A 25214-nucleotide genomic window follows, 5' to 3' on the forward strand; every position below is an offset into this window, starting at 1 on the left:
TTAGTAAATTCCCTGCGGGCCAATAACTGTGCCAGCAAGGGTAGAGAGGGGCAAAGAATTCTGCAAAATAGCGACGCTTCGACAAACAAAAATTGCTGAGAAACAAAGCGTTCCTAAAGTGAGGAGGCTTTGCATTTCCTGGGTCCTCCTTCTGCAGCTTCTCCAGTCTCCTGGCTTGTATCTAGTTCCTAAATCTCGCCCATCCTCTCCCGGCCTCCACTGGCTGTCCAGGACGGACCCGAACCCTTAGCCTTCCTCTCAGGTTCCGCGACTGGTACCCGCAGACCTGCTCCACCCGATCCCCGGCCTCGCCCGCGCCTGCGCAGAACCTCTTCTCGCGCGAACGCTCAGCAATCACCTCCGACCTTCCCGCTAGCTGCGGAGATGTGAGGTCCCCAGCTGTTTTCATGGGGCTACGGTTTTTTTCTGTATATCAGGATTCCTTCCACTCTACGCGACCCCTCTCTCACTCCTCGGGGTCGGGCTCTTAAGGGAATGAATCCGGCCTCCAAACAGTAACCTCAAGCAACCGGACAGATGAAGGTCCTGACAGGCTGGGACGTGGGTGCTCAGGCTGCGAAACCTCCCGGCGGAGCCCCGCCTCTTAAGGCTGCTTCCTGCCTCCGCATTGGCCCGCCCGCCCGTCAGTCTCCGCCCATGGGGCCGTGCCGGCAGTCTTCTCAGCTCCTCTCCTCACTACGCGGATTTACTGGTGGCCTCCCCGGTATCCAGCCGACCCGGCCGGGTGGACCCTTAGCTGGCGCCGGCTCCGGGAAGCCTAGAGAAGGGGAGGGGCGGACTCAGCTGGAGCTGAGCATCGTCCGGGTGGGCTGAGAGGCCGTGGCCTCTCCGTTCGAAGCACCACCTGTCGCGGGGCGAGACTTGTGGTAAGGCTCTGCGCGGCGCGCAGCTGCGGGCGGCCTGGAGCGGCGGGGCCCGGGCGGGAGTTCCGGGATGGGAGCGGGCGCCGGCCTCCTCTCGCCGGGCCAGGGGAGCAGATTGCGGACCCGCTGTCGGCTTCCGCGCGTGAGGCCCTCAAGGTCTCCGCTTAGAGGGTGGGAAGGTGGGGTGAACGGACGGGAACGGAAGAGGCTCACCGAGTCCCGGCTGAGAACGGGGGCAGCGGGTCGGATGGCGGCGACCCTCTCTTCGGCTGTCGGCGGCTCTTCCCTGGCGCTTAGGGACGCGACTTCCCAGTCCAGGGCGCCCTCCTTCCGACTCGTAGTAAGGCCCTGAGGACTCCGTAACAGGAGCATCTTTTACCCTTTACTCCCGCGCTCGGTAAAGACCGTTTTTGTGGCTCCATATTCCTTTATCAAATAGATCTCTTCTTCTGCAGGGATGAATTAATGGCAGGATTGGGCATTTTGTTTGTATGTTGCGATTGTTCTCACTTTAAAGGAAGTTTGTTGCGGGCTAGAAAGTTCTAAGAATGGAACCGTTCTGTTCATTGATATGAAATGACATCTGTGGACTATGATTGGCAGGTTGTTGTGTTTTTTCCCCACGCTGGTGATAACCATTTCTGCTTGTATGGTATTACATTGAGATCCTGGATTTGACTTTTTTTGTTTCCGAAGATAATTCTAGAAAATTTACGTTGCCTTTTGGAGTGAAGAAGCGTAATCAAAACAATTCTCAACAGACATGCTTCCTTACAAAAACGTGTTATCTCATATCTGTGTGATTTACCTTCTTAAAGTTTATGGCAGGCACGTCAAACCAAAACAGGTGATAGCATTGTTACTTCTTTTAGAGTTGCAATTGATAACCATAGAAGCTGTATTAACTGTTAATCATGGGCGGGCGCTTCTCTCTACAAGAATTATCTCGAAATAAGGCCCTGAGGTCGATACTGTTACTGTCTCTAATTTACAAATGAAGGTTAAGTAACTTCCCCAAGATCAACAGGTTTTAAGTAGCAAAGCCTGGATTCGAAGTAAGGCAGTCTAACTTAATAGCTCCAGCCCCCTCTTAGTGCTCCATTAAAATTGTTCATGTTGGAAAGCTAATTGCAATGTAGTACTTAAAAGTTTTGATCTTTTGTTGCCAAGCATTCTAGAAATTAGATAAGAAACAGTCGTTTCCTTAACAGCCCATACCGCCCTCCCCCATATACACACCTGTACATGTTGTATATATACATATTCATAAACATATGTATATACACACACTATAGTCGTCACACAAATGATATATAAAGATACACTGTGTAACGACTATAACCTGTTGAGTTACATATTAGGTTACATGGTTTGCAGAAATGAAGGAAAAAGTTCTTATCTTCTAATAGTGAACCTTTAAATAATGAGCTTTGAGCAGTGATTTGTAACCTGTATCTGATTCTTTTATGGTAATTATAAAGACTTAATTGAAAGTTAGGCATAGAGGCCAGAAATGCTGATATACCTTTACCATATGTTAATAGGGATGTTGGGCTATGCTTTTGTAAAAGTTTTTCATTCTGTTGAGAATGAAAAACTTATTCTTGATCAGTAGTTATTCCTGAGAAAGAACTGCTTACAGGTTTCACTCTTAGAAGGTGTTTATGCATAATGTTTTTGACTTTTAATATATTTGTTATGAAAACACATTAAAAATTCATAAAGGAAAAACTAATTTACCTGTTGAGAATTTCTTTTGTAAATTAACTCCTACTATCATGCTGTTTGTGCATATATTGTGTTTAATTTTATTTAAAAAACTAAGCTGTTCTAAACTATGTTACATTTTATATTAAGATAAACTAAAATTAATTATAATTGATGGTGAACTTCAGACCTTAATAGCTGTATTTTAAAACATAAGTAACACTAAAAAGTGCAGCTATTACCTGAGGGTCAATTTAGAGGATAAAATTCATACTAAATATCAAAATTACTCCACATTTGATTTAATAAAAAGATAACCAATTTATTAAAAGTTAACTATTGTATTTGAAGGTCACCATTTGATTATATGGCTGCATATTATACCTGCCCTGATTAATATGTCCAAATTTCAAAAGTTATGAAAAATATTTTGATTCTTCTAGTAGATACTGTTTAGGATGGCACTTGATGTTTGCCTGGATCTGTATGCCATCCACATTCTCATTCTTGACCTAGAGATTTAATTGAAAATAGTTTAAATAAATTTAACCATGATTATCCTCATAGGCTTTTTTTTTAAGTTATATAGGGATTCTTTTTCTTTTCTAAAACAACTTTTTATTGAAATATAGTTTATTTTACAACCTCATAGCCTTTTAGTATGGATTTGTCATTGGAAGGTGTTGATGCAGAAACAGGTATTTAGAAGGCACCTTCCAACTGCCTTAGTTTATTATTACTAATAACAATAAGCTTAAATAACTAACATTTATAGAGTATTTAAAGGGCACTGTGATAAGCATCTTACATGGTTTATCTAATTTTAATCCTTAAGTGGCCCTATTTAGTAGGTCCTGTTGTTTATCATCCCCAGTTGAGTGCTAAGATAACTACAACTCAAGGAGATTGTGACTTTAACTGACTTGAGATCTTGGAGCTAACAGTGAAGCAGTGGCAAAGCTAGGATTTAAGTCCAATGGTTTGATTCCAGAGCTTCCTTTGACCACTCTGTTGGAATGACTGAATATGGTTTTTATTGAATAAACCTAAACCTTCAAGTGAAGTCAAGCTCTTTATGTTGATGATAAAGCTCTAAGGGGCTGATACTTTATTTAAATATTGTCATTACTATACACAACTGCAAAATAGAGTTTCCCATCCCTATTTTATTGAGAAAAGTGAGGCTTTTGAGTTAGGGGTTCCCAGGCTTTTGGACTTCATGAGCGAGTTAAAAAAGAAAAAAAAATATGTGGGGTTCCTATCATGGTTCAGTGGAAATGAATCTGATTAGCATCCATGAGAACACAGGTTCGATCCCTGGCCTCACTCAGTGGGTTAAGGATCCGGGGTTGCTGTGAGCTGTGGTGTAGGTCGCAGACATGGCTCGGATCTGGTGTTCCTGTGGCTGTGGCATAGGCCATCGGCTGTAGCTCTGATTAGACCCCTAGCCTGGGAGTCTCCATATGCCAAGGGGGTGGCCCTAAAAAGACAAAATGTGTGTTTGTGTATTTGTGTGCGTGTGTTGGGCGGGGCGGGGGTGGGTGGATGGACAGTTGGGACCAGATGGAAGATCAGCAATTATGTCAAGGTTATGGAGGTTCCTTTTGGCGGTGCTGGCAGCATACTAAAGTTCCCAGACCAAGGAATGAACCTGAGTCACAGCAGTGAATTCTTAACTGCTGGGTGACCAGGGAACTCCTATGGACCTTTTTAAAAACTACTACAACCTACCATCCCTATCCTTCCAAAAGATAAAGGAAATTTTTATCACCAAAAAGGAGGGAAGATAATAATTACAACATGAAAACAAAGACAATAAATTTAGTATTATGAAAAACTGTATTACATTGTCATAGTTTTTCTCATTTGTTACGGAGGAGTGAAGCCCATGTCCCAGACTGACACCAATTCAGAGGCCATTTGGGAAAGCCTGGGTGACACAACTGATTCCACACTGGTAATTAGCTGAATCCAGATTCAGACTGACTGCAGGGCTTGTGCTCATTGCACCTGGTCAGGACTGATCTCATTTTGGTTTCCACTGCATTGAATCTCTGCTTTCTACCCCTAGCTAGAGGGCCAGGGAGAGTAATCTCTAGCAGCCAGTGGCCTAGTAATTTCAGTCCCAGTCCAGTTTATAAACACCACCCAGAGAGTAAATTCACTGCCCCCTACCCAGGGCAAGGTGGTGTAAATGATGCATCAGGGGCAGAAACCACAGGCATATCTCAATCCAGGAAACTCAAGTAAGCAGCTTGCCTTTTCATATTTATTCAGAACAGGAAACCCCGCCTTCTTTTGTTTCCTGTTTTTACTTCACTTATTTTTACAGTTCCTCCATCCTATCTGTCTAAGATGAGGAATTGGGTGTGGGTTTTTCCCATTTTATCTTGTTGCCTCCAGTTGGTATTAAGCCTACTGTCTGTCTCTCTTTAGTCCTTCATTCTAATTTTGGCTGAGATTGGTTTTTCTCTTTAAGTAGTTTTTTAACTTATGCCTACTTGTTTTAGAGGCATTATTAAATTACTTTCATATTTTATTTTACTAACACTTAATAATAACTTGAGTGCCATAATATTTCACTCTTTGTCTTTAATACTTTTTTGCATCTGTTCTCATTTGATCATTACAGGTAATCTGAGGTAGATTTAACAGGTAATAATCTTTCATCATCCCAGAAGGAATGATACACACATCCCATACACATGTAGCAGTTCAGTATTTGATAAGAAGCAAAATTTTAACAGGAGCTGAAAATGGAAGGTTTCATGTGTCAGAGTGCTGATCTTAAGTTAACTACTGAAAGGGAAAACTGTTTCTTCCTACTCACAGACTCAGTTCTTCTGGCCATCAAATGTGAAGTTTTTTTCCCCTCCATCTAATGTTGTCCACTTCTAGGCAGGCATTGACTGAGTGCCTACAACTTAATTCTAACACTGTCTATCCAGAAAGAGCTTCAGATCTCAAAGTCAAGGACTCTGTCTTGAAAGACTGCCCCTACTTCAGATGCCAGTGACAAGTCCCAGGTTTTGACCTATACTTCTGACCAACTGGCTGTAAATTAGGGCTTCCCACAATCCCCTCCTGGGGTTAGGTAATTTGCTATAAATGTTTCATGGGACCCAGGAAGACACTTTACTTAGATTTATCCCTTTGTTATAAAAGGATACAATAATCAGGTGGAAAAGACACATAGGACTAAATATTGGAGGTGGGGTGGGCATGGTGCATCCTTGCCCTCTGGGCTCTCCACCCGCCAGCATCTAGATGTGTTCACCCTCCTGAAAGCTCATCAACTCTCCCTGTTCAAAAGTTTTTGTAGATCTTAATCTCCGTTGCTCCCACCCCCTTTGCCAGGGGTCCTGGAGTGGGGTGAAAGTTCCCACTCTCTAATAATCACTTGGCCTTTCTAGCAACCACCTCTGTTCTGAGGTTATATAGTTGCGTCACCTCATTAGCATAAACTCAGGTGTGATCAAAAGGGCTCCTATGAATAGCAAAAGATACTCTTGTCACTCAAGAAATTCTGGCAATTTTTAGGAGCTCTGTACCAAGAATGGGGGACCATGACCAAAGACATTTCTTATTATATCCAAGTACTGATTGAGATGTTGAGAACAGGTTTTGCATTTAGTGTCTTCTTTAAATTGTAATCGTTTGTTAGTGTTTTTTATGACATAACATTTTTTTAGTAAAACAAGTTATTTTGTGGTATTTCTCTCATGATTCTTTTTTATTATCATTATTAAAATATATTTGGCATAAAACATTTTGTAAATTTAAGCTGTACAACCTGTTAATTTGACACATTTGTATACTGTAGTACTGATAGCACCTCTGCATGTTACATAATTATAATTTCTTTTTAGTGGTTGAAATAATTAAGTTCTAGTCTCTTCGCAAGTTTGATGATTATAATACAGTATTGTTGTCTGTATTCACTTTGCATTAGAGCTCTAGAACTTATTATCTCTTAGGACTCATGTTGAAAGTTTGTACCTTTAAACAACATCTGCTATATCTCTCCCTCCCCTCAATTCTCCTCTTTTGTGATTTTTGATGTGCTTATGGTCATATAGACTTCTTGTTTTTGTGACCATATTTAGGTATCACGTTTATATGAAATATACAGAATAAGTAAATTCATAAAGACAGAAAGAAGACTGGTGGTTGCAAGCAGTGGGGGGGTGGGGAAAACTGCTACATGTGTATGGGATGTGTGTATCATTCCTTCTGGGATGATGAAAATGTTTTGGAACTAGGTGGAACTGGTTGTTCACTGTCATGAATTTTCTAAATCCCTCTGAAGTGTTTACTTTAAAACAGTTAATTTTATGTTATGTGAATTTCAGCTCCATAACAATTAACCTTTAAAAAAAAATCCCAGTGTAAATCATTTGCTGCACCTCCATTTACAGCCCATGGATTTCTTAGCAAATAGAAAATTCCATTAAAAAACTACTGCACAGGAGTTCCCGTCGTGGCACAGTGGTTAACGAATCCGACTAGGAACCATGAGGTTGTGGGTTCGATCCCTGGCCTTGCTCAGTGGGTTAAGGATCCGGCGTTGCCGTGAGCTGTGGTGAAGGTTGCAGACGCGGCTTGGATCCCGCGTTGCTGTGGCTCAGGCGTAGGCCAGCAGCTACAGCTCTGATTTGACCCCTAGCCTGAGAACCTCCATATGCCATTGCGGGAGTGGCCCTAGAAAAGGCAAAAAGACCAAAAACAAAAAAACAAAACAAAAAAAAAAACTACTGCACAATAATTACAATGGCTTATAATGGTTAAAGAAATAAATGAGCATTGCAAATTGATTTTTGGTGGTGATTTGAAATACTGAACAACCTATTTTATTCCCATCAGTAAATATTTAAGGTTTAATGTATTAGTGTTCTATTTTGAAAAATTCTCATGTTTGTGGTGAATGTGAAAGGACAAAAATGTGTTTTTTAGCCAATTTGCATTATTTTTAAATTAATATTAACAGGTTTTCTAAAAACAAAAAAATTTTAGTATATTGAATATATTAGTATTTTAAAATTGAAAGTCTAAATTAAGAATCTGGACAGCTTCTCTTCCTTTGAATGTGTGGGCTCCAGGCTTTTCTGTTGTTTACTCTTCAGCCTAAACTCTCCCACACCTGTCATTGAACTCACTTCCATGTAAACACTCACTGTTAGATGTTATCTCTTTTCTTAACCTTTTGGTTGGTTTCTCATGACTCATAAATAGGAAATTCATACCTTGCCACCCTTCTGTGGATTAGAAAAAGGGTAAGCATTTGGCACACTGTAGTAGGTGATACATAAAGAGTAGCAATGATTATTATCTAAGGATTTGGAGTGTCAGGAAAAGTAAATCTTTGCCTTCACTTTATTGTTAATCTTTTATAATCCCTTACAACCTGTAGAAACATAAATGTATTTTGAAAAAACTTTTTTGCTTGTGAGAAGTTTTCCAAATCTGCTTTTGACAATTGATACCTGATATACATGCGGTATATGTTTCTCATCTTTATTTGCTTTATTTTTCCCAGGTGAGAGAAATGATGTTGTCCAGATTTAAAATAGTTGCCACTCCTTGTACTCTAGCATGTCGTCATTTGCACATAAAAGAGAAAGGCAAGCCACTTATGTTGAACCCAAGAACAAACAAGGTTAGTAACATTAAAACTAACATACATTTTTCTCTCTTCCTGGTGAAGGTTTGATATTTTTCAGACTGATAAAAGTATGAAATTTCTGTATTTTGTAGCTTTATACTAAAACTGTTCACAAGTATTTATTATTTCTGCATAAACTTTTTTCTCCATGTTGCAAGAATCATGGCTGCTTTATACCTCCCAAGTTTTGCCCTCACAATTTCTACACCAGAAAAGGATTTACTTTATTTCCTAGTTCTAGCTAAAAAAAAAAAAAAAAAATATCCCCATGAAAGCAGATTGGCCAGGATTGACTTTTGGCCTGATGCAGTATATTTAGATTTACCCAGCTCAGGTCAGGTACTTATTCTGGGCCCTTGGAAGATGGGATCAAATTATAAAATCAAATTTTATCGAATGTCACCCCTTAACCCACCTTCACCCAGCTTTTTGGACACAAATCATTGTACACAAAGTGATTTTGCCATTAATCACACTAATTCAAAGGAGAGAACTCTGATCCTTTATTTTTGTTTATTTTTTTTTTTTTACTCTTAGAGCAGAAATGATGGGCAATATCGAAGTCTAGTCTTGCCTTAATTCCTTATTCAAGCTGGGTTCAGTGGGCAAGTCCCTCTCTATTTTTTGATGGCCATATTAAATAGTAAGTAAATATAATTCTGGGAAGAGATTTCTTATAGAAAGCTTATATGAGGGTACATTCGATTTATTGTAGTGTGTGAAATTTAGCTTTTGAGAAAGGTGCATTAAAGTTAAGGTATGATTTATTTAAAAATAATAATCATCAAAAATTCACCAATCCCTTTTGTTTCTCATGGGGGGTGGGTGGTAATTGTAAAATATGGTATGTTTTGAGGCATTTCAGGCTTTCAAAAAGAAATTTGACCAAGGATCATACAGAGTGCTTTATCTTTGCTTTATTGATATCTGGCACAAAATGAGAATTCAGCAAGCAGTTAATGAATTACATGAAGCTTAATGAGAAATAACCTAATCCTCTCTTGTTTTTTTCCTCACCCCCCCGCCCGCAATCTTGCTTACTGTTCAAGATGCAGCTCATGCAAAATATGGTTCTTCTATAGAGCCTTTTCATACCATCACAGACTATAATAATCTCTCACTTCTCTGAAACCCTGTAACAATTTATATCTTCCTGTTCCTATGGCAAATAATTTATACATTGCTTTGTGCTTCTTTTCATGTCTTAAGCTGTCATTGAAATAACTGATATTATTTACATCTTCATGAATTAATATTTTTAATTATATTTCAGATGTCTTTTGGTTAGGGACCATTCAGAATTTTTTGTATCTTTTACAATGCCACGGATATAGAAACATTTGATAAATATGCTAGTTTTATTTTATTTTTATCCTTATAAAAACTATTTAAAATATACTTTGAGGCAGTTATAAGAAATTTTTTAAGTACATTAAGTGGCAAGTGAACTTTGAGGAGGAGAATAGTGTAAATGCACTATAGTACTTCTATAAAGAATATAAAATTTAGGGATTTCCCACTGTGGTACAGTGGGTTAAGGATCCATTGTTGTCTCTGCAGCTGCTTGGGTTGCTGCTGAGGCATGGGTTTGATCCTTGGCCCAGTGCAGCAGATTTGGCATTGCCACTGCTGTGGCTCTGATTCATTCCTTGGCCTGGGTGTGCCACAGGTGCACCCAAAAAAGAAAAAATATATACATAAAATTTAATGTTCTGGCCCTCTAAAATCTCTAAGGTTGTATAGCATTTCTCTGGTTACCTAATTGAAGGATAGCTTCTGGAATTCCCTTAAGAATTGGGAAGAGTTTTTTGATGTGTTTGTTTGTTTAAGAAGGAACACAGACTAGTGATTCCCAATTTGAGGATTATTCATGAACTCCTGGAGGACTTACTATGTAAATAAATCAGGTTTGTGCTTCAAACACTGTAAACTAAATAATTTTCACATATTTATCAATAATGTTTTAAGAGTATATTGCTGCTGATTGAAATAGTAATTAAAGGCAGTACTGAATTCTTAATCCTTTCAAAGTTATGTCTGTAATTAGTGTCTACTAAAGGTATAATGGTAATGGTTATTATGTCTTTGATACTTTCTTACTTACTGTGGTAAACATAAATGTTTGATGTATATAATTTTAGCGACTTGAAAGTGTGCAGTTGGGTGACATTAGGTACATTCAGTATTGTGCATCCATCGCCACCACCTGGTCCAGAACTTTTCATCACCCTAAGTGGAAACCCATTGTCCTTTAAGCAGTCACTCCCCATTTCCCCCTTCCCCTCCTCAGCCCTGGCAACTGAGATTTTTTTTTGTTTCTATGGATTTACCTATTACGGTAAGAATAAAATTTTTATGAATTTTTTTACGTACTTGAAAGGATTGAGTATCATTATGCCAGATTATGATTAGGAGTTTAAGTGCTAATTTGAACTCTGCCATTTACTAGCCATGAAACTGACACATCACTGAACCTTTTAGATCTCAGTTTTTTCACTTAAAAAATGTGAGTAATAGCATTTTGAAACATTCACCGGGCTATACATGTGTAAGATTGGATTTCTCTTTTTTTTACCCATGCTCACTTGGCTACTTTTCTAATAACTTTTGTGAAACTCAGCTCTTCCATGAGCTGTGGTGTGGGTTGCAGATTCCACTCAGATCTGGCTTTGGTGTGGCTGTGGTGTAGACCAGCACCTGCAGCTCTGATTTGACCCCTAGCCTGGGAACCTCCATATGCCATGGGTGCAGCCCTGAAAAGACAAGAAAAAAAAAAACAAAAATGAAACTCAGTTCTGCATCCTTTCCTCTAGGATGTTTTCACTTCCTGGTTTGTATCTGGAGCTCTGGTTTTATGATTCTTAGTTCTATGGGGGTTTTCGTGTGTTCATTTGTTTCGAATTTAACTTCCCCTGGCTAGTTCTCTAATAGATAAACAAAGTCACATTTTTCTTGTGACTCTTATTATGTATACAAATAGTATTATGACTAAGAAAAGAAAGAATCACACTCCTACCACCCCAACATATCATCTACTTTTATTTTGCCATGACCCCCTTAAAAGTATATAGTAATTACTTTTAGAGTTCCCGTTGTGGCTCAGTGGTTAACAAACCCAACTAGTATCCGTGAGGACTTGGGTTCGATCCCTGGCCATGCTCAATGGGTTAAGGATCCTATGTTGCCATGAGCTGAGCTGTGGTCACAGACTTGGCTTGGATCCCCCATTGCAGTGGCTGTGGCATAGGCTAGCAGCTACAGCTCCAATTTGACCCCTAGCATGGGAACTTCCATATGCTGCAGGTGCAGCCCTAAAAAAAAAGAAAAATAAAAGTCATTGAAAGTATATAGTAATTACTTTTAAGATTGTAGTATACAATTTTATATGCCATTTTACCACTGGGAAAAGTATATTATAAATAATCTTCATGATGTTTCATAAGCCTTATGATATATGGCTGTATAATAGTTCAGTTTTGGAATCTGTCTACTGATTCAAAGATTGATAAGAGTCCCAGCTTGACCCCTTCCTGGCTATGTAATGTTCTGTGTAGATAAAAACTATGGATCCCAATTTCCGTATCTAAATTGCTGTGAAAAAAAAAAAGAATTCTGAAGCTACTTTAGGCACTGTAAATTTGAGTTATTTTCTTCATTTTATCATTTAGTCATGACCCTATTGTATACTGTTTCCAGTTTTGACATCATAAATCATCAGACACTAGTCATATTATCATTTTTATAAATAAATGGGTAATTTTTTATCCTGACAAATTATTCTAGCTGCATTTGGGAGGGAAAAATAGAAATGGCTTTTTATTTCCCCTTTGTATGCTTACCTGCACACTGAAGTGTCTAGTTAAGGGATTTTTATCAATATTGACTTATTTGGAGAAATGGCATGTGTCTAAAAGAAAATAGCCCAGGATCAGCTGAAGGTGGTATACTTCTATGTAAATTGGGAGGGCATGGCTGTTGTATAGATGAACAAAAGACAGATTTGGTGGAACAAGTGGCATTGGAAGACAGAAGAGAGAGGGAGAAGGGCAGGTGAGAGGAAGATTGCTTCTGCTGTTAAAAAACTAATCAAGGCATCTATTTTAGACTATGTCATCTTCACTTATTAAGTGAAGGCTAGCAAATTTAAAATTTTTATCAACTACTAACATAAATACTTAATACATAAAATTATTTCTTTAATAATCTTTTGGGAGTTCCTGTTGTGGCTCAGAGAGTTAAGAGCCTAACTAGTATCCATGAGGATGCGGGTTTGATCCCTGGCCTTGCTCAGTGGATTAAGGATCCTGCATTGAACTGAGCTGTGGTGTAGGTCATGGGATCCTGCATTGCTATGGCTTAGGCTGGCAGCTTCACCTCCAGTTCGACCTCCTAGCCTGGGAACCTCTATATGCCATGGGTGCTGCCCTAAAGTAATAGTAATAATATAAAAATAATAATCTTTTAATTTCTACTGTGCATTATAAATAAAACACTTTTGAGTGTCCCTTAAATCTAAATAGGCAGTGAAACCTTGTGTAGTCAACTCATTTATCTTTGGCAATAGAATAGGTAAAACACTTTTAAATGAATTGCACAGTTTGTTTATAACTATATAAAAATACAGGGGTTTTAACCCTTTTATATTTTCCAGCCTTAGATAAAATCTTCCAAGGAGAAACATGAGACAGGGAGGATTTAGTGATTTGAGTCTTCTCTTTTTTTTTTTTTTTTTTTTTGTTCTAGTTAAAGGTTTGTCATTTTTGTAGTTCTTTCTGAAGAACCAACTTTTAACTTTTTATTTTTTTCAATTTTTTTGGTTTTTTATTTTCACTCTGATCTTTATTATTTCCTCCTTTCTTGCTCAAGTTTTAGTTCGCTCTTTTTCCTCCCCTTGGTTTCTTAAGGTGGAAGGTTATGTGATTGATTTCAGATCATTCTACTTTTTTAAGCTACATTTTCAGCTACATTTTAATTATTATTATTTTCATTGTGTCCTAAAGTTTTGGTTATGTATGTTTTACTTGGTCTTAAACTATCTTTTTATTTCCCTGGTGCTTCTCTGACCAGTTGGGTTTTTTAAAGAGTGTGTTGTTTAAGGTCAAAATACTTGTGAATTTCCCAGATTTCCTTCTGTTGTTGATTTCTAATCTCATTGCATTGTGGTTGGAGATCATATTTTGGATGATTTAAATCCTGTTAAATTTATTGAGACTTGTTTTATGGCCTGATGAGCGGTATGTTCTGGAGAATATTCCTTGTGCACTTGAGAAGAAAGTGTATCTTGCCTCCTTTGAGTGATGTGTCTGCTAGGTCTAGTTGTTTTATAGTGTTGTTCCAGTCTTCTATTGTTGGTTTTCTGTCTAGTTGTTTTCTCCATTATTGAGAGTGAGATACCGACTTTCAGCTTGTTATCTTTCTTCCTAACTCTGTCAGTTTTTGCTTTGTATTTTGGTCCTTTTTTGTTATGTTACAAAATATGTTTATAACTGTGGTATCTTTTTAGTGGATTGGCCCTTTCAGCAAAATGCCCTCCTTTAGTAACAGTATTTGTTCCAAAGTCTATTTTGTCTGTTATTAATATAGCTACTTCAGCTCTCTTTTGGTTACTATTGGCATGGTATATCTCTATCCATCCTTTTACTTTCTACCTATTTGTGTCTTTGAATGTGTGTCTCCTGTAGTCAGCATATAATTGGATCATGTTATTTTATCCATTCTGCCAATCCCTGCCTTTTAATTATAGTGTTTAATCCATCTACATTAATGTAATGGCTTGTGGTTTATGATTTATGTCTATTTGCTATTTGTTTTAAACGTCTTATGTTGTTTTTGTTCCACTTTCCACCACTGTTCCCTTCATTTGTGTTAAATATTTTTTATACCATTTTAAATTACCTTGTTTTTTACTGCCTATTTCTGAGTTATTTTCTTGTGGTTTTCCCCTGGGGATCACAATTACCATCTTTATAACAATCTAGTTCAGTTGGTTACCAATTTAAATAGCATACCAAAACTTTGCTCGTGAAAAGGTCTGTTTCCTCCTTTGTGCTGATTTGTCATTCAGGTTACATTTTATACATTGTGTGGCTATCAACATAGATTTATAATGATTGCTTTGTAAAACTGTCTTTAAAATCAAGGAGAAGAGCTACAGAAAACTACATTTATACTGTCTTTTATATTATGTAGTCATCTTATCCATGTTATTTCTTTGTGTAGAGTTGTTACTGTCTAGTGTCTCTCACTTAGGCCTGAAGAACTTCCTCTAGTATTTCTTGTGAGACATGTCTGCTAGCTATGAATTCTCTGTTTTTGTTTATCTGGGAATGTCTTAATTTCTCCATTTTTGAGGAATAGTTTTGTAGTATTTAGAAGTTCTTGGTTGGCAGTTTATTTTTCTTTGAGCACTGTTTGGAGCATGGCCTCCATGGTTTATGATAAGAAATTAGTTGTTACTCTTTTTAAGGATCCCCTCTGTGTGATGAGTCACTTCTCTTTGCTCTCAGAGTTCTCCTTTTGTCTTTGGCTTTTGACAGTTTGATTATGATATGTCTAGGGGTAGAGCTCTTCAAAGCTTCAGGTCTTTCTTGATTAGAGCTATTGAGCTTGTGTGTAGAATAATGCTTCTCATCAAATTTGGAAAGTTTTTAGCCATTATTTTTTTCAAATATTCTTTATCCTTTTCTCTTCCCACCACTGGGACTCCTGTTATGCATATGTTGGCATTCCTGATGCTATCTCTTAGGTCTGTTCATATTAATTCTTTATTTTTCCTTTCTGTTTCTCAAGCTGGATTATCTCAGCTGACCCATCTTTTAAATCTGATGATTTTTTTTTTTCTTTCACCACTGGACTCTGCCATTGAGCCCCTTTGGTGAATTTTAAATTTCAATTGTTTAGTTTGAATTCCAGAATTTCTATTTGGTTACTTTTTATAGTTTCTCTATTTATTGACATTTCTCTATTTAGTGGAATGTCATTCTCATACTTTTAGTTTGTTAGACAATGGTGTGCTTTAGTTCTTTGAATATATTTAGAATAATTTTTTTCTTTTTAAAATAGAAGTATAGTTGATTTACAGTATTTCAGATGAACAGCAAAGTGATTCAGTTTATGTATATGTAAAGAATATATATACACACAGATATATATTATTTTTCAGATTTTTTCCATTATAGCCTATTATGAGATATTGAATATAGTTCCTTGTGCTATATAGTAGGTCCTTATTGTTTATCTGTTTTATATATAGTAGTGTGTTAATCCCAAATTCCTGATTTATCCCTTTCCTGGAATAACTAAAGTCGTTATCTAGTAAGTACAGAGTTTGAGCTTCCCCAAGGATGATTTCAGTTAATAGCCCTTTTTCCTATGTATGAGTCAGACTTTGTGTGGTTTTGTTTGTTTTTTTGCATGCCTTATGATTTTCTGTTGAAAACTAGACTTTTTATTTTTGGTTATTTTTTTTTAACCACACCCATGACATAGGGAAGTTCCCAGGCCAGAGATTGAATCTGAGCCTAAGGTGCAACATGCGCTGCAGGTGCAGCAATGCTAGATTTGTTAACCCAGTGCACCAGGCTGGGGATTGAACCTGCACCTCCACAGTGACCTGAGCCACTGCAGTCAGATTCTTAACCCACTTTGCCGCAGCAGGAACTCTGAAAACAAAACGTTTTAAATAATGTGGCTGCCCTTGAAACCAGATATTCATTGCTCCCAGGGTTTGTTATATTGCAATTGTCTATTTAGTGCTGTTTCTCAACCAATTCATTATTTTTGTTGTACATATCCATGGAAGTCTCAGCTTTGTGAGCTTTGTGATCAGCTAATGATTAGATGGAAACCTAAAATACCTAGAACCATAGGTCTCCCATTCTTTGCCAAAGGGCTCTGTGTACCTTTTGGGGTGTGCCTTCAGTACTCAGGCAGTTGACAGCTACACATCAAGCCTCACTTCCTGCTAACAGCCTCAAGGTTAGCCAGAGGTGGGAGCTTAGGGCTTTCTCAAGTCTTTCTTCGACATACCTACAGCTGTGCATATGACCTTCTGGATTCTCAGGAATATATCCTGGTTTTTCAAAGCCCTCCATGGGCATCTCGTTTCTCACCTTTTCCTTTTCAGCTTTTTGGTTAGCCTGTTGTTTGTCCCATCTGCCTTGGAGAGCTGCTGTGTTAAATAATTGCCTTTATTAAGGTCTTCTTGGGGAAAGGCTGTTCACAATTCCTGAGCTCTAAGGCAGGTCAAATAAAGACAGACTAGCAAGTGGGATCTTCCAGGTCAAATAATGACAGTTGCCTGCAAGTGGGGCTTTAGAAGAATCTCCAACTCCTCCTACCTTCTCTGGTGACTGCTAGGCTCTAATTTTCAAAGTGATTGTTTCACAGTGATTGTTGTTTTCAAGGTTGCTGTTGAGCTGGGGAGGAGAAAATAGGAATAAGGCAAGTTAAAAATGCCATGAAGCTTGCTGTTCTTACTGAAATCCAGCAGGTTTTCCTGAATAAATGCTCCACAATTGCTGAAGCCTTTGGTTAATTTACAGTATTCTTTAAAAGTTGATTCTGATCATCTGGCCAGGGTTCTTACTTTTGGAAGTAAGTTACTTATTTTTCGAAGTCCTTACTCTGGCATTTTTACTGACATAATTTTGATACAAATTATTTAACCCATAGCTGAATACCAGAAATTATAAAAGTTTATTACATGGGTTAATTTTTTTCTTTTTCTTTTTCTTTTTCTTTTTTTTTTTTTTTCTTTTTAGGCCCGAACCTGTAGCATATGGAAGTTCCCAGGCTAGGGGTCAAGTCAGAGCTGCAGTTGCCAGCCTATACCACAGCCACAGCAATGTTAGATCCGAGCCATGTCTGCAACCTACACTGCAGTTCATGGCAACACTGGATCCTTAACCCACTGAGTGGGGCCAGGGATTGAACCCACATCCTCATAGATACTAGTTGGGTTCATTACCACTGAGCCACAACAGAAACCCCAGTTAATTTTTTCTTAAGTATCATTTCTTCCCCCTTCTTTTCAGCCTCACTCTTTTCTAGTAAGGGTAGCCTCTTGGTTTGGTTTGTGTTCTTTCAGAGTGTATTCTGTTGATTTCTTTCTTTCTTTCTTTCTTTCTTTTTTTTTTTTTAATTTTATGGCCACACCCATGGCATACGAAAGTTCCAGGGGTTGAATCCAAGCCACAGCTGCAACTTATGCTGCAGCTTTTCCAAGGCCAGATCCTTTAATCTACTGCACTGGGCTGGGGATCAAACCCACCCACCTCTGCATCAACCTGAGCTGCTGCGGTCGAAATCTGAACCCACTGTGCCATGGCAGGAATTCCTGATTTCATTTTTAATACATGCATGCATTTGTGTATTATATGAACTTTATGGGAGTTTTCTAAACATAGCAATTAACACTTTGTTTTGATTTTCAACTTGATTTTTTTTCCTGTGTGTCTGGGAGATCTTTCTACTACACCCTTAGAAATGTATAACTGTTTGTATGGAATACCACAGGTTCCTTATGCTTCCACAATTGATGAACTTTTAGTTTGTATTGGACAAGAGAACTAGAAACAGTGCTACAATTAATCTCTTCATGTATGCCTCTTTATATATGAATATTTCTCAAAGATAACTAAGTAGAAGTAAGTATGCACATTCAAGATAGGGAAGTGACCTAAGTGTCCCAGATGAATGGGTAAAGAAGGCACAGTGTATAAATACACAATGGAATATCACTCAGCCATAAACAAGACTGAAATTCTGCCATTTGCACCAATATGGGTGGACCTAGAGAGTATTAATGCTTAGTAGGGAAAGAAGTCAAAGACAAATGCTGTATAATATCACTTACATGTGGAATCTGAAAAATAAAACATAAATGGATATAATGAAATAGAAACAGACTCACAGATAATAGAGAACAAACTAGTGGTTAACATTGAGGAGAGGGAGACAGGGAAGGGGAATGATAAGGGTAGATGATTAAGAGGTACAAACTATTTTATATAGAATAAATAAACCACAAAGACAGAGAAATATAGCCATTATTTTATAATCATTTTAAATGGAGTTTAATCTATAAATATATTGAATCATTGTTGTACACCTGAAGCTAATATTATAAATCAATTAAAAAATAAATTATATGCATTTTAAAAATCTGATGTTAAAATTGTCTTCAAAAAGCCTAAACTGGTTTATATCCCCAGTAACAGTATGTGAGAGTAATCCTTTTACCATACCCTCACCAATACTAGTATGATAAATCTTATAAATTTTTGAAAGTTTGTGCAAAAATATCTTGTTGATCTTTTTAAGTTTATGTTTAAATTACATTTGGTAAGTCAACACCACTGCTGTCCTCATAAGTAATAATTTTTAATCCTTTTATTTTTCCTTTTCAGGGAATGGCATTTACATTACAGGAACGACAAATGCTGGGTCTTCAAGGACTTCTCCCTCCCAAAATAGAGACACAAGATATTCAAGCTTTACGATTCCATAGAAACGTGAAAAAGCTGAATGGCCCTTTGGAAAAGTAAGAGTTGATTAGGTGTTTAGTTTTTGGGGTTTTTTTTTTTTTTTTCTTTCTTTTTTTTTTTTTTTCTTTGAGCTGCTCCCGCAGCATATGGAAGTTCCCAGGCTTAGGGTTTGAATTGGAGCTTTAGCTACCAGCTTACACTGCAGCTTAGGGCAACACTGAATTCTTAACCCACTGAGTAAGGCCAGGGATGAAACCCATATCCTCATGGACACTATGTTGGGTTCTTAACCTGCTGAGCCACAACGGGAACTCCAGAAATCAATTTTTTATGACTAAAATCACAGAATCGGATGTTAGAAGCAGAGGCATCATCCAGTTTTTACCCATAACAGCTTTTATTGATTGCCTACTTTTTGTGTGCCATTGCTAGCCACTAAGGATATAAAACGGATAATAGATAGGGTGATCATATAATATATCATCCAGTCCAGGACACTTTGGGGAGTAAAAAAGTAACTGAAGCTGTCTTAGGCAAAATAGAATGTATGGCCTTCCCAGTAATTCACAGCCTGCCTAGATTCTAGGAGCTCATCAGTCATTGTATTATGACTCTTGTTGTAGTCTGAGCTACAGTGTACAGAACAGTGAGTGAAAAGGACATGCAGAATACATTCTGGAATCATGAAGAGGGGCACCAGACCCAGCTTGGGGAGTTACTTCCTGGAGGAAGTGATGCCTGAGCTGAATTTGAAACAGTATGTTACAGGGAGCAGGCAAAATGAGAAAGAAGGGCAGGGCCTTCTGGGTAGAGGGATCAGTCTGACTATAGGATTAAAAAATATTTATTGGCTTTGTAAAATATTGGGGATTATTGGATATTGGTTAGTAGTGAGAGTGGTTTCTTTGACATTATGGGGCAAAAGGGAGATTGCAGTAGGTTGAAATGAATGACGGGGAGGGAAATGCACCAGGATGTTTAGATAAGAGGGGGAGGGAAGATGTTGAACAGTAAGTAAAGTAGGACTTGTGTTTAAGGGGTGTATTCCAGACTGGAAGGAAATTGAGTGCATTCATAGCTATGAGGAATGTCCCCAGGATAAAGGATAATTGATCTTGGAGAAAGAAAAGGGCATAGGGTCAAATGCAGAGGTACAGAGGCTGGCCTTGAACAAGAAATAAGAACAGCTTATTCTCTGAGGCAAGAGCAAAGAAGATAAATACAGGTATAAATAAGGGTAAACTATACAGGTGATGGAGCAGAGGTTGTAAGATCTCATCACACAAGATCACCAGATGACCTTGATTTTCTTTATGCTATAGAATGTGGAGGTCGTGGCTAAGATTTAAAAGGGCTAAGGTTGAATAGATTTGGTGCAGGAGAGTGATAAATGTTTCGAAGAGGCATTTAGCCATAAGATGAAGAAGAACAGGTTAAAGGCATGAAAGTAGGCCCTGAATACATAGTAGCATGATCTTATTTGTATTGATGCTATTCTGCACAGCAGTGCTATTTTTCCACAGGAAAGGTGAAATGTAACATTGATTGAGTTTGCTGGGCTGGCGAAGATGCTACTTCAGTTCATTCAGCTGTTATTTGTTCAGGGCTCTCATGTGCTAGGCATTGTTCTAAGCTCTGGAGCTACAAAAATGAAAACTTCCAGCCCTGGCTTTTATGGAGTTCAAGGAGGGAAAAGGCAGACACTGTGGAAGGGCAATGCAGTGATCAAGCTATATGGGCACTCCTAAATGGTAACAATGGTGAGAGATTTGTTCAGAGAGACTTGATCATAGGATCCAGGATGGGGAAAGAAGAGGGGTCAGAAATATGCTAATAGAATGGGAGAAAAGGAAGAAATCAAGGACCTAGAGACACCTGGAGAACTGTGAGGTGGTTGTACAGCTAGCCAAAGGGTACAGCATTGTGATCAGGGAATGAAATAATGGCCAGATTTTTGAGCTGTAAGAATCCTAGGTGAGGACGAGGTCCGGTGTGATGACATGAGGGAAGAGTAAAAGTAATAACATGAGGGAGAGAGCAAAAGTGATGACAGGAGGAAGGTCTAGGAACCCCACACCTTCCCTCTGTCATATTCCTGATAGGTCATCTGTTCTTAACATTCTGCTGTCTATTTCACAAACCTACAAAGTCTTAATAACCCAGTTGTTAGTTTTCTTCCCTATGTTGAGGTGATATTTCCTTTCCTTTAATTTCTACCTGTTGATATTTCTGCCCGTGGTAGCCATATAGAAAATATTATTCCTCTTCTAAATGAATCACTTTTCCTTATTTAGTCACCAAATATTTGTACACCAATTCCGCACACTTTGCTAGTTCCTGGAAATAGAGAAGTGTTATAAGGTGTTAGTCTCTAACTCACTATCATGGAGGGAAGACAAAGTTAAGAACTGGAGTGAGAGTTACAGAAGAGGGAATAGTAGGATGTTATGGGACATGAAAACAGGAAAACCTAAGTGTATATATATGTGGTGGGGGAGGGAAATGGACAGAAAAGGAGCCCAGGGAGTGTGACACCTGAGCTGCTTTCAGGGAGCAGGAGTAGAGGACTATACGTGGAGAGAGGGTGTTCCAGGCAAAGGGCACATCATCATATGTAGTTACTCTGAGGTAAGAGTTGTACTGCATTTGTAAATGAATATGAAGTGAGTTAACTATGAAGATGAGGCTGGAAAGAAAGCAGAGAGGTCTAGTTAACTATTTTAGGAGCTTTAAGTCTATTAAACTAGCATCTGGAAGCCATTCAAGGAGAACAGAAATGATCAGAGGTGTGTTTTTAAGAGAAGAATAGATTGGAGAAGGAGAACAAAGATTGTATGTGTTAAGACTAGTTAGAAAGTTATTGAGGTAGCCCATATGAGAAGTGATGACAGCTTGGACTGGGTGGGAATGGAGGGAGGAAACAAATAATTGAAAGATACTTAGCAGGTAGGCTCTGTAGGACTTGTTGATTTATTAGATTGGGGTGGGGGAGTGTGGGAGGGGAAGAAATCAAGAATGGACTCTGGGTGGAGTCCCATTTGGTCAGATGATAACAGGAGGAGAAACAAATATGGAGAATAGACAGTGAGTCAGTTTTAGACATACTTAAATGAAGATGATTACTGGTTATTAAGGCCGACATCTCCTTATTTTCTAAACTTTATTCTTTAAAAGCTGTTATTTATATATTTATATGAACTGCTCATTGCCTCCTTTGTGCTACCTCTGTACTCTGTATAGACCTTAAAATGCCTGTAAGCCTCCTGTATTATAAACTCCATGAGGACAGGGGTCACTTCTTAAATCCCTGGAGTTGAGAATGGTGCCTGGCACATAATATTTAGTAAATATTTGAATGAATGCCATTTTATTTTGTTTCTTTGTTTTTGTTGTTGGTCACCTTGAGGATTAGCTCCTTAAGGTTGGGGCCTTAGGGAATTTTTGCATTTCCAGTGCCCAGTACAAAGCTTGACTGACAGTAATGTCTCAGTTAGTGTTAGCTGTTGCCTCTGTTGTTATTATTTTCATCATCATTAACTGTCATTTAAGTCCTTTTTTTTTTGGTCTTTTGAGAGCCGCACACATGGCATATGGAAGTTCCCAGGCTCAGGGTCAAATTGAAGCTGCCAGCCTCCACCACAGCCACAGCCATGTGGGATCCTAGCCACGTCCACGACCTATACCATAGCTCACAGCAATGCCGGATCCGTAACCCACTAAGTGAAGCCAGGGATCAAATCCACATCCTCATGGATACTAGTCAGGTTCATTACCACTGAGCCATGATGGGAACTCCCATAAGTACATTTTTATATTTTTGTTAATTTTTAGTCCTAGGTATTACGTAATGATAACATAGGGTTTTGTTTTCCAGGGGGAAGGAGTCCTCAATTTTAGACATTTTTATTTAATGTCAAAAGCCAAAATCTTCAATGTAATGCTGGCTGATGTAGACATTATTTACTGTGCTTAATTTCAGATACATCTATATAATGGGAATTCAAGAAAGAAATGAGAAGTTGTTTTATAGAATACTGCAAGATGATATTGAAACTCTAATGCCAATTGTATATACACCAACAGTTGGTCTTGCCTGTTCCCAGTATGGACACATCTTTAGAAGACCCAAGTAAGGCTTCTTTTAAAAAATATATTTGCAAATGACTATTGTGTAGGAAAAAAAACACTTCATAACACTTATTACATTTCTGTTTTATGTGTTGCAGTCTAACCACATTTATTACCTCACAAAGTGTAATTTGGGCAAAAAAGGGATTAATAAAAATCTAACATTTTCATATCTTTTATTTTATGGAAATAGCATCATTTATTCCTAACCTTCTTTAAGATATTTTGATTATTAGAGGAATTGTGCATTTTTGTGCCAAAAAAAAGATGTTCTTAATTTTGGTGGCATATTCTCCAGAATAATCATAACACTTTCTCATAATCTGGCCAGATAAGATTATTATTTTTATCAGCTTTAATTCTATTTTCTGTTCTTTTTTATGAACTTACACAAATTTTAATTTCAAAGAGTTTAAGCACCTCCAGATATTTTAAGTGGAAAGAGTACTGCAGTGAGCATTGGCTGAAGTCTCTGAATAAGTAACTTTATCCCTCTGAATCTGTTTATCATAAAGTAGGGATACCTGTACCTTTTAAAGATCTTCTGAGAAGGTCAGATGAGGAAACTGATGTGGTTCTTTGTAAACTTATAGGCATTGTATAATTGCTATTTTTACTTATTTTGAGTTTTCTTGTCACTCTAACCTGTTGTCATTTTCCTCAATCCTTATAGCTTTCCCGTGTTCTACTTACATACTGATTCAAAAGTAGAAATTTTAACACTGTGTAATAATAGCATTTCTCTTCAGTCTCCTCTGATCTAGTCTAGTGGCTTTCAAACTTTAATGTGCATATGACACACCTGTGGGACTTACTTAAAATGTTGATCCTTGCCAACTTTCCTCTCCTTCCTATTCCCAAGATTCTGATGAAAAAAAGAAAGGTCTGGAGGTCCGGATTTTAATGAACACCGTCGGTGATGGTGTTGCAGGTATTCCCCTGAAGACACTTTGAGAACACTGTCTATTCTACCCTATGTGCTGCCATCAGTTAATGTGTGTAAACATTTCTGTGATATAACCCAGCTGATCAGCTCTTCTGTAGTTTCATTTTCACTTAGAAGTGTGTTTCTCAACTCAGATTAAAGGACAGAGGGAAACAAAAAGATACTGATGCCTGGGCCCCAACCACAGAGATTGATTCAGTCAGTCTAGAGTTGAACCCATGTGTTGCTATTTCGTAAAAGTCCCAGATGTGATTCTGATGTGCAGAGTTGAGAACTCTTGTAAAACGTAAAGAGATTTTGAATGACGGCAGATACTGTGTATCATTTATGCAGTGGCAGTGGTTTTTTGTTTGTCTTGTTTTTTACATAGAAGATGGTAAGTCTTGGTTAGTTGATCTGAACTCCAGGTCAGTTCAATCAGAATCTCTGGGGGTAGGACCCTGGCATTTTTAAAAAGCTCGTCAGATGATTCTGCTGTGCAGCTGTGGTCAAGAAGTTGTTTAAACTGATTTGAGATGGGATAGTAATGCCAAGTTAAGATATCAGTGAGAAAGTTAAGAATCAGTTTGAAGGCACTGAAGGCCTGCCTCTTGGCCCTCATCTCTATCTGACCTGTTTCCTAGAACCTATGTTTCTTTCTTCCCTCTCTTCTTTCCTTTCCTTCCCCTAGTCCTTTTTTGAAATCTGAATTATCTCGATGGATAACAGTATACTATGTTTAATACAACTTTTCATTTTTTCCTAGCACTTCAAGGATGTATTTTTATGTGAAGTTGCTATAGTTTTCTTCTGTCCCTACCTGCTCCTTCAGATTTCAGATTTTCAGTTTCAGTGAGTTTTAACAGTAGTTTACTTAGGCTTATCATGCTTTCCTGCATTGGTGGTTTATCTTTATACTGCTTTTTTCTGGAGGTATATTGAGTTTATTTGAACAACAGATGTGGATATATTTCTTCTTTGGTAAAATGGTCACATCATTTAATAATAATCTTTGTTGTAGCTACTACATGAACAGTGTTTGAAGTGGTTGAATATATTTGAAAATAAACCGGTGTGACTTAGCTAAATCTGCTTGGAAATTACAGTCTTTACGTTTTATTAAAATATCTAAATATTCCAGTTATGAACAAAAACTTAGAAAAAAACCAAAAACTGTTGTGAAATGCAAAGGTGTTTTTGTTCTGTTGCAGGGGATTATTTATTTCAATCTCAGACAGAGGTCATGTTAGATCAATTGTGGATAACTGGCCAGAAAATCATGTTAAGGTACTAAGAGCATAACCTTCCTTTCACAATGTTTTTTCTTTCTATGTAAGTTACCTCTAAATTAACCAAGAATAGTTTTTTTCATTGTTGCTCTGATTTATTTTGTACTTACATACATGCAGATTTAGTGCTCC

At 37.9% G+C, this 25214-nt stretch overlaps 1 protein-coding gene across 2 annotated transcripts in view; it reads left to right on the forward strand.

Moving 5' to 3' along the window:
- ME2 (malic enzyme 2) overlaps positions 340-25214 on the forward strand; it is a 56375-nt gene continuing 31500 nt past the window's right edge. Inside the window, exons 1-5 of one of the 2 annotated variants that reach the window (XM_021093285.1) lie at positions 340-887; positions 8128-8247; positions 18663-18796; positions 22720-22869; positions 25005-25080. In XM_021093285.1, coding sequence (XP_020948944.1) covers positions 8137-8247; positions 18663-18796; positions 22720-22869; positions 25005-25080 — 471 coding nt within the window. In that variant the 5' untranslated portion in view covers positions 340-887; positions 8128-8136. Of the gene's footprint in view, positions 888-939; positions 1282-8127; positions 8248-18662; positions 18797-22719; positions 22870-25004; positions 25081-25214 lie in introns of those variants that run through there. The other variant, XM_021093292.1, reaches the window with a different exon arrangement.

Source organism: Sus scrofa, chromosome 1 (genome assembly GCF_000003025.6).
Source record: "Sus scrofa isolate TJ Tabasco breed Duroc chromosome 1, Sscrofa11.1, whole genome shotgun sequence".
Taxonomy (NCBI): domain Eukaryota; kingdom Metazoa; phylum Chordata; class Mammalia; order Artiodactyla; family Suidae; genus Sus; species Sus scrofa.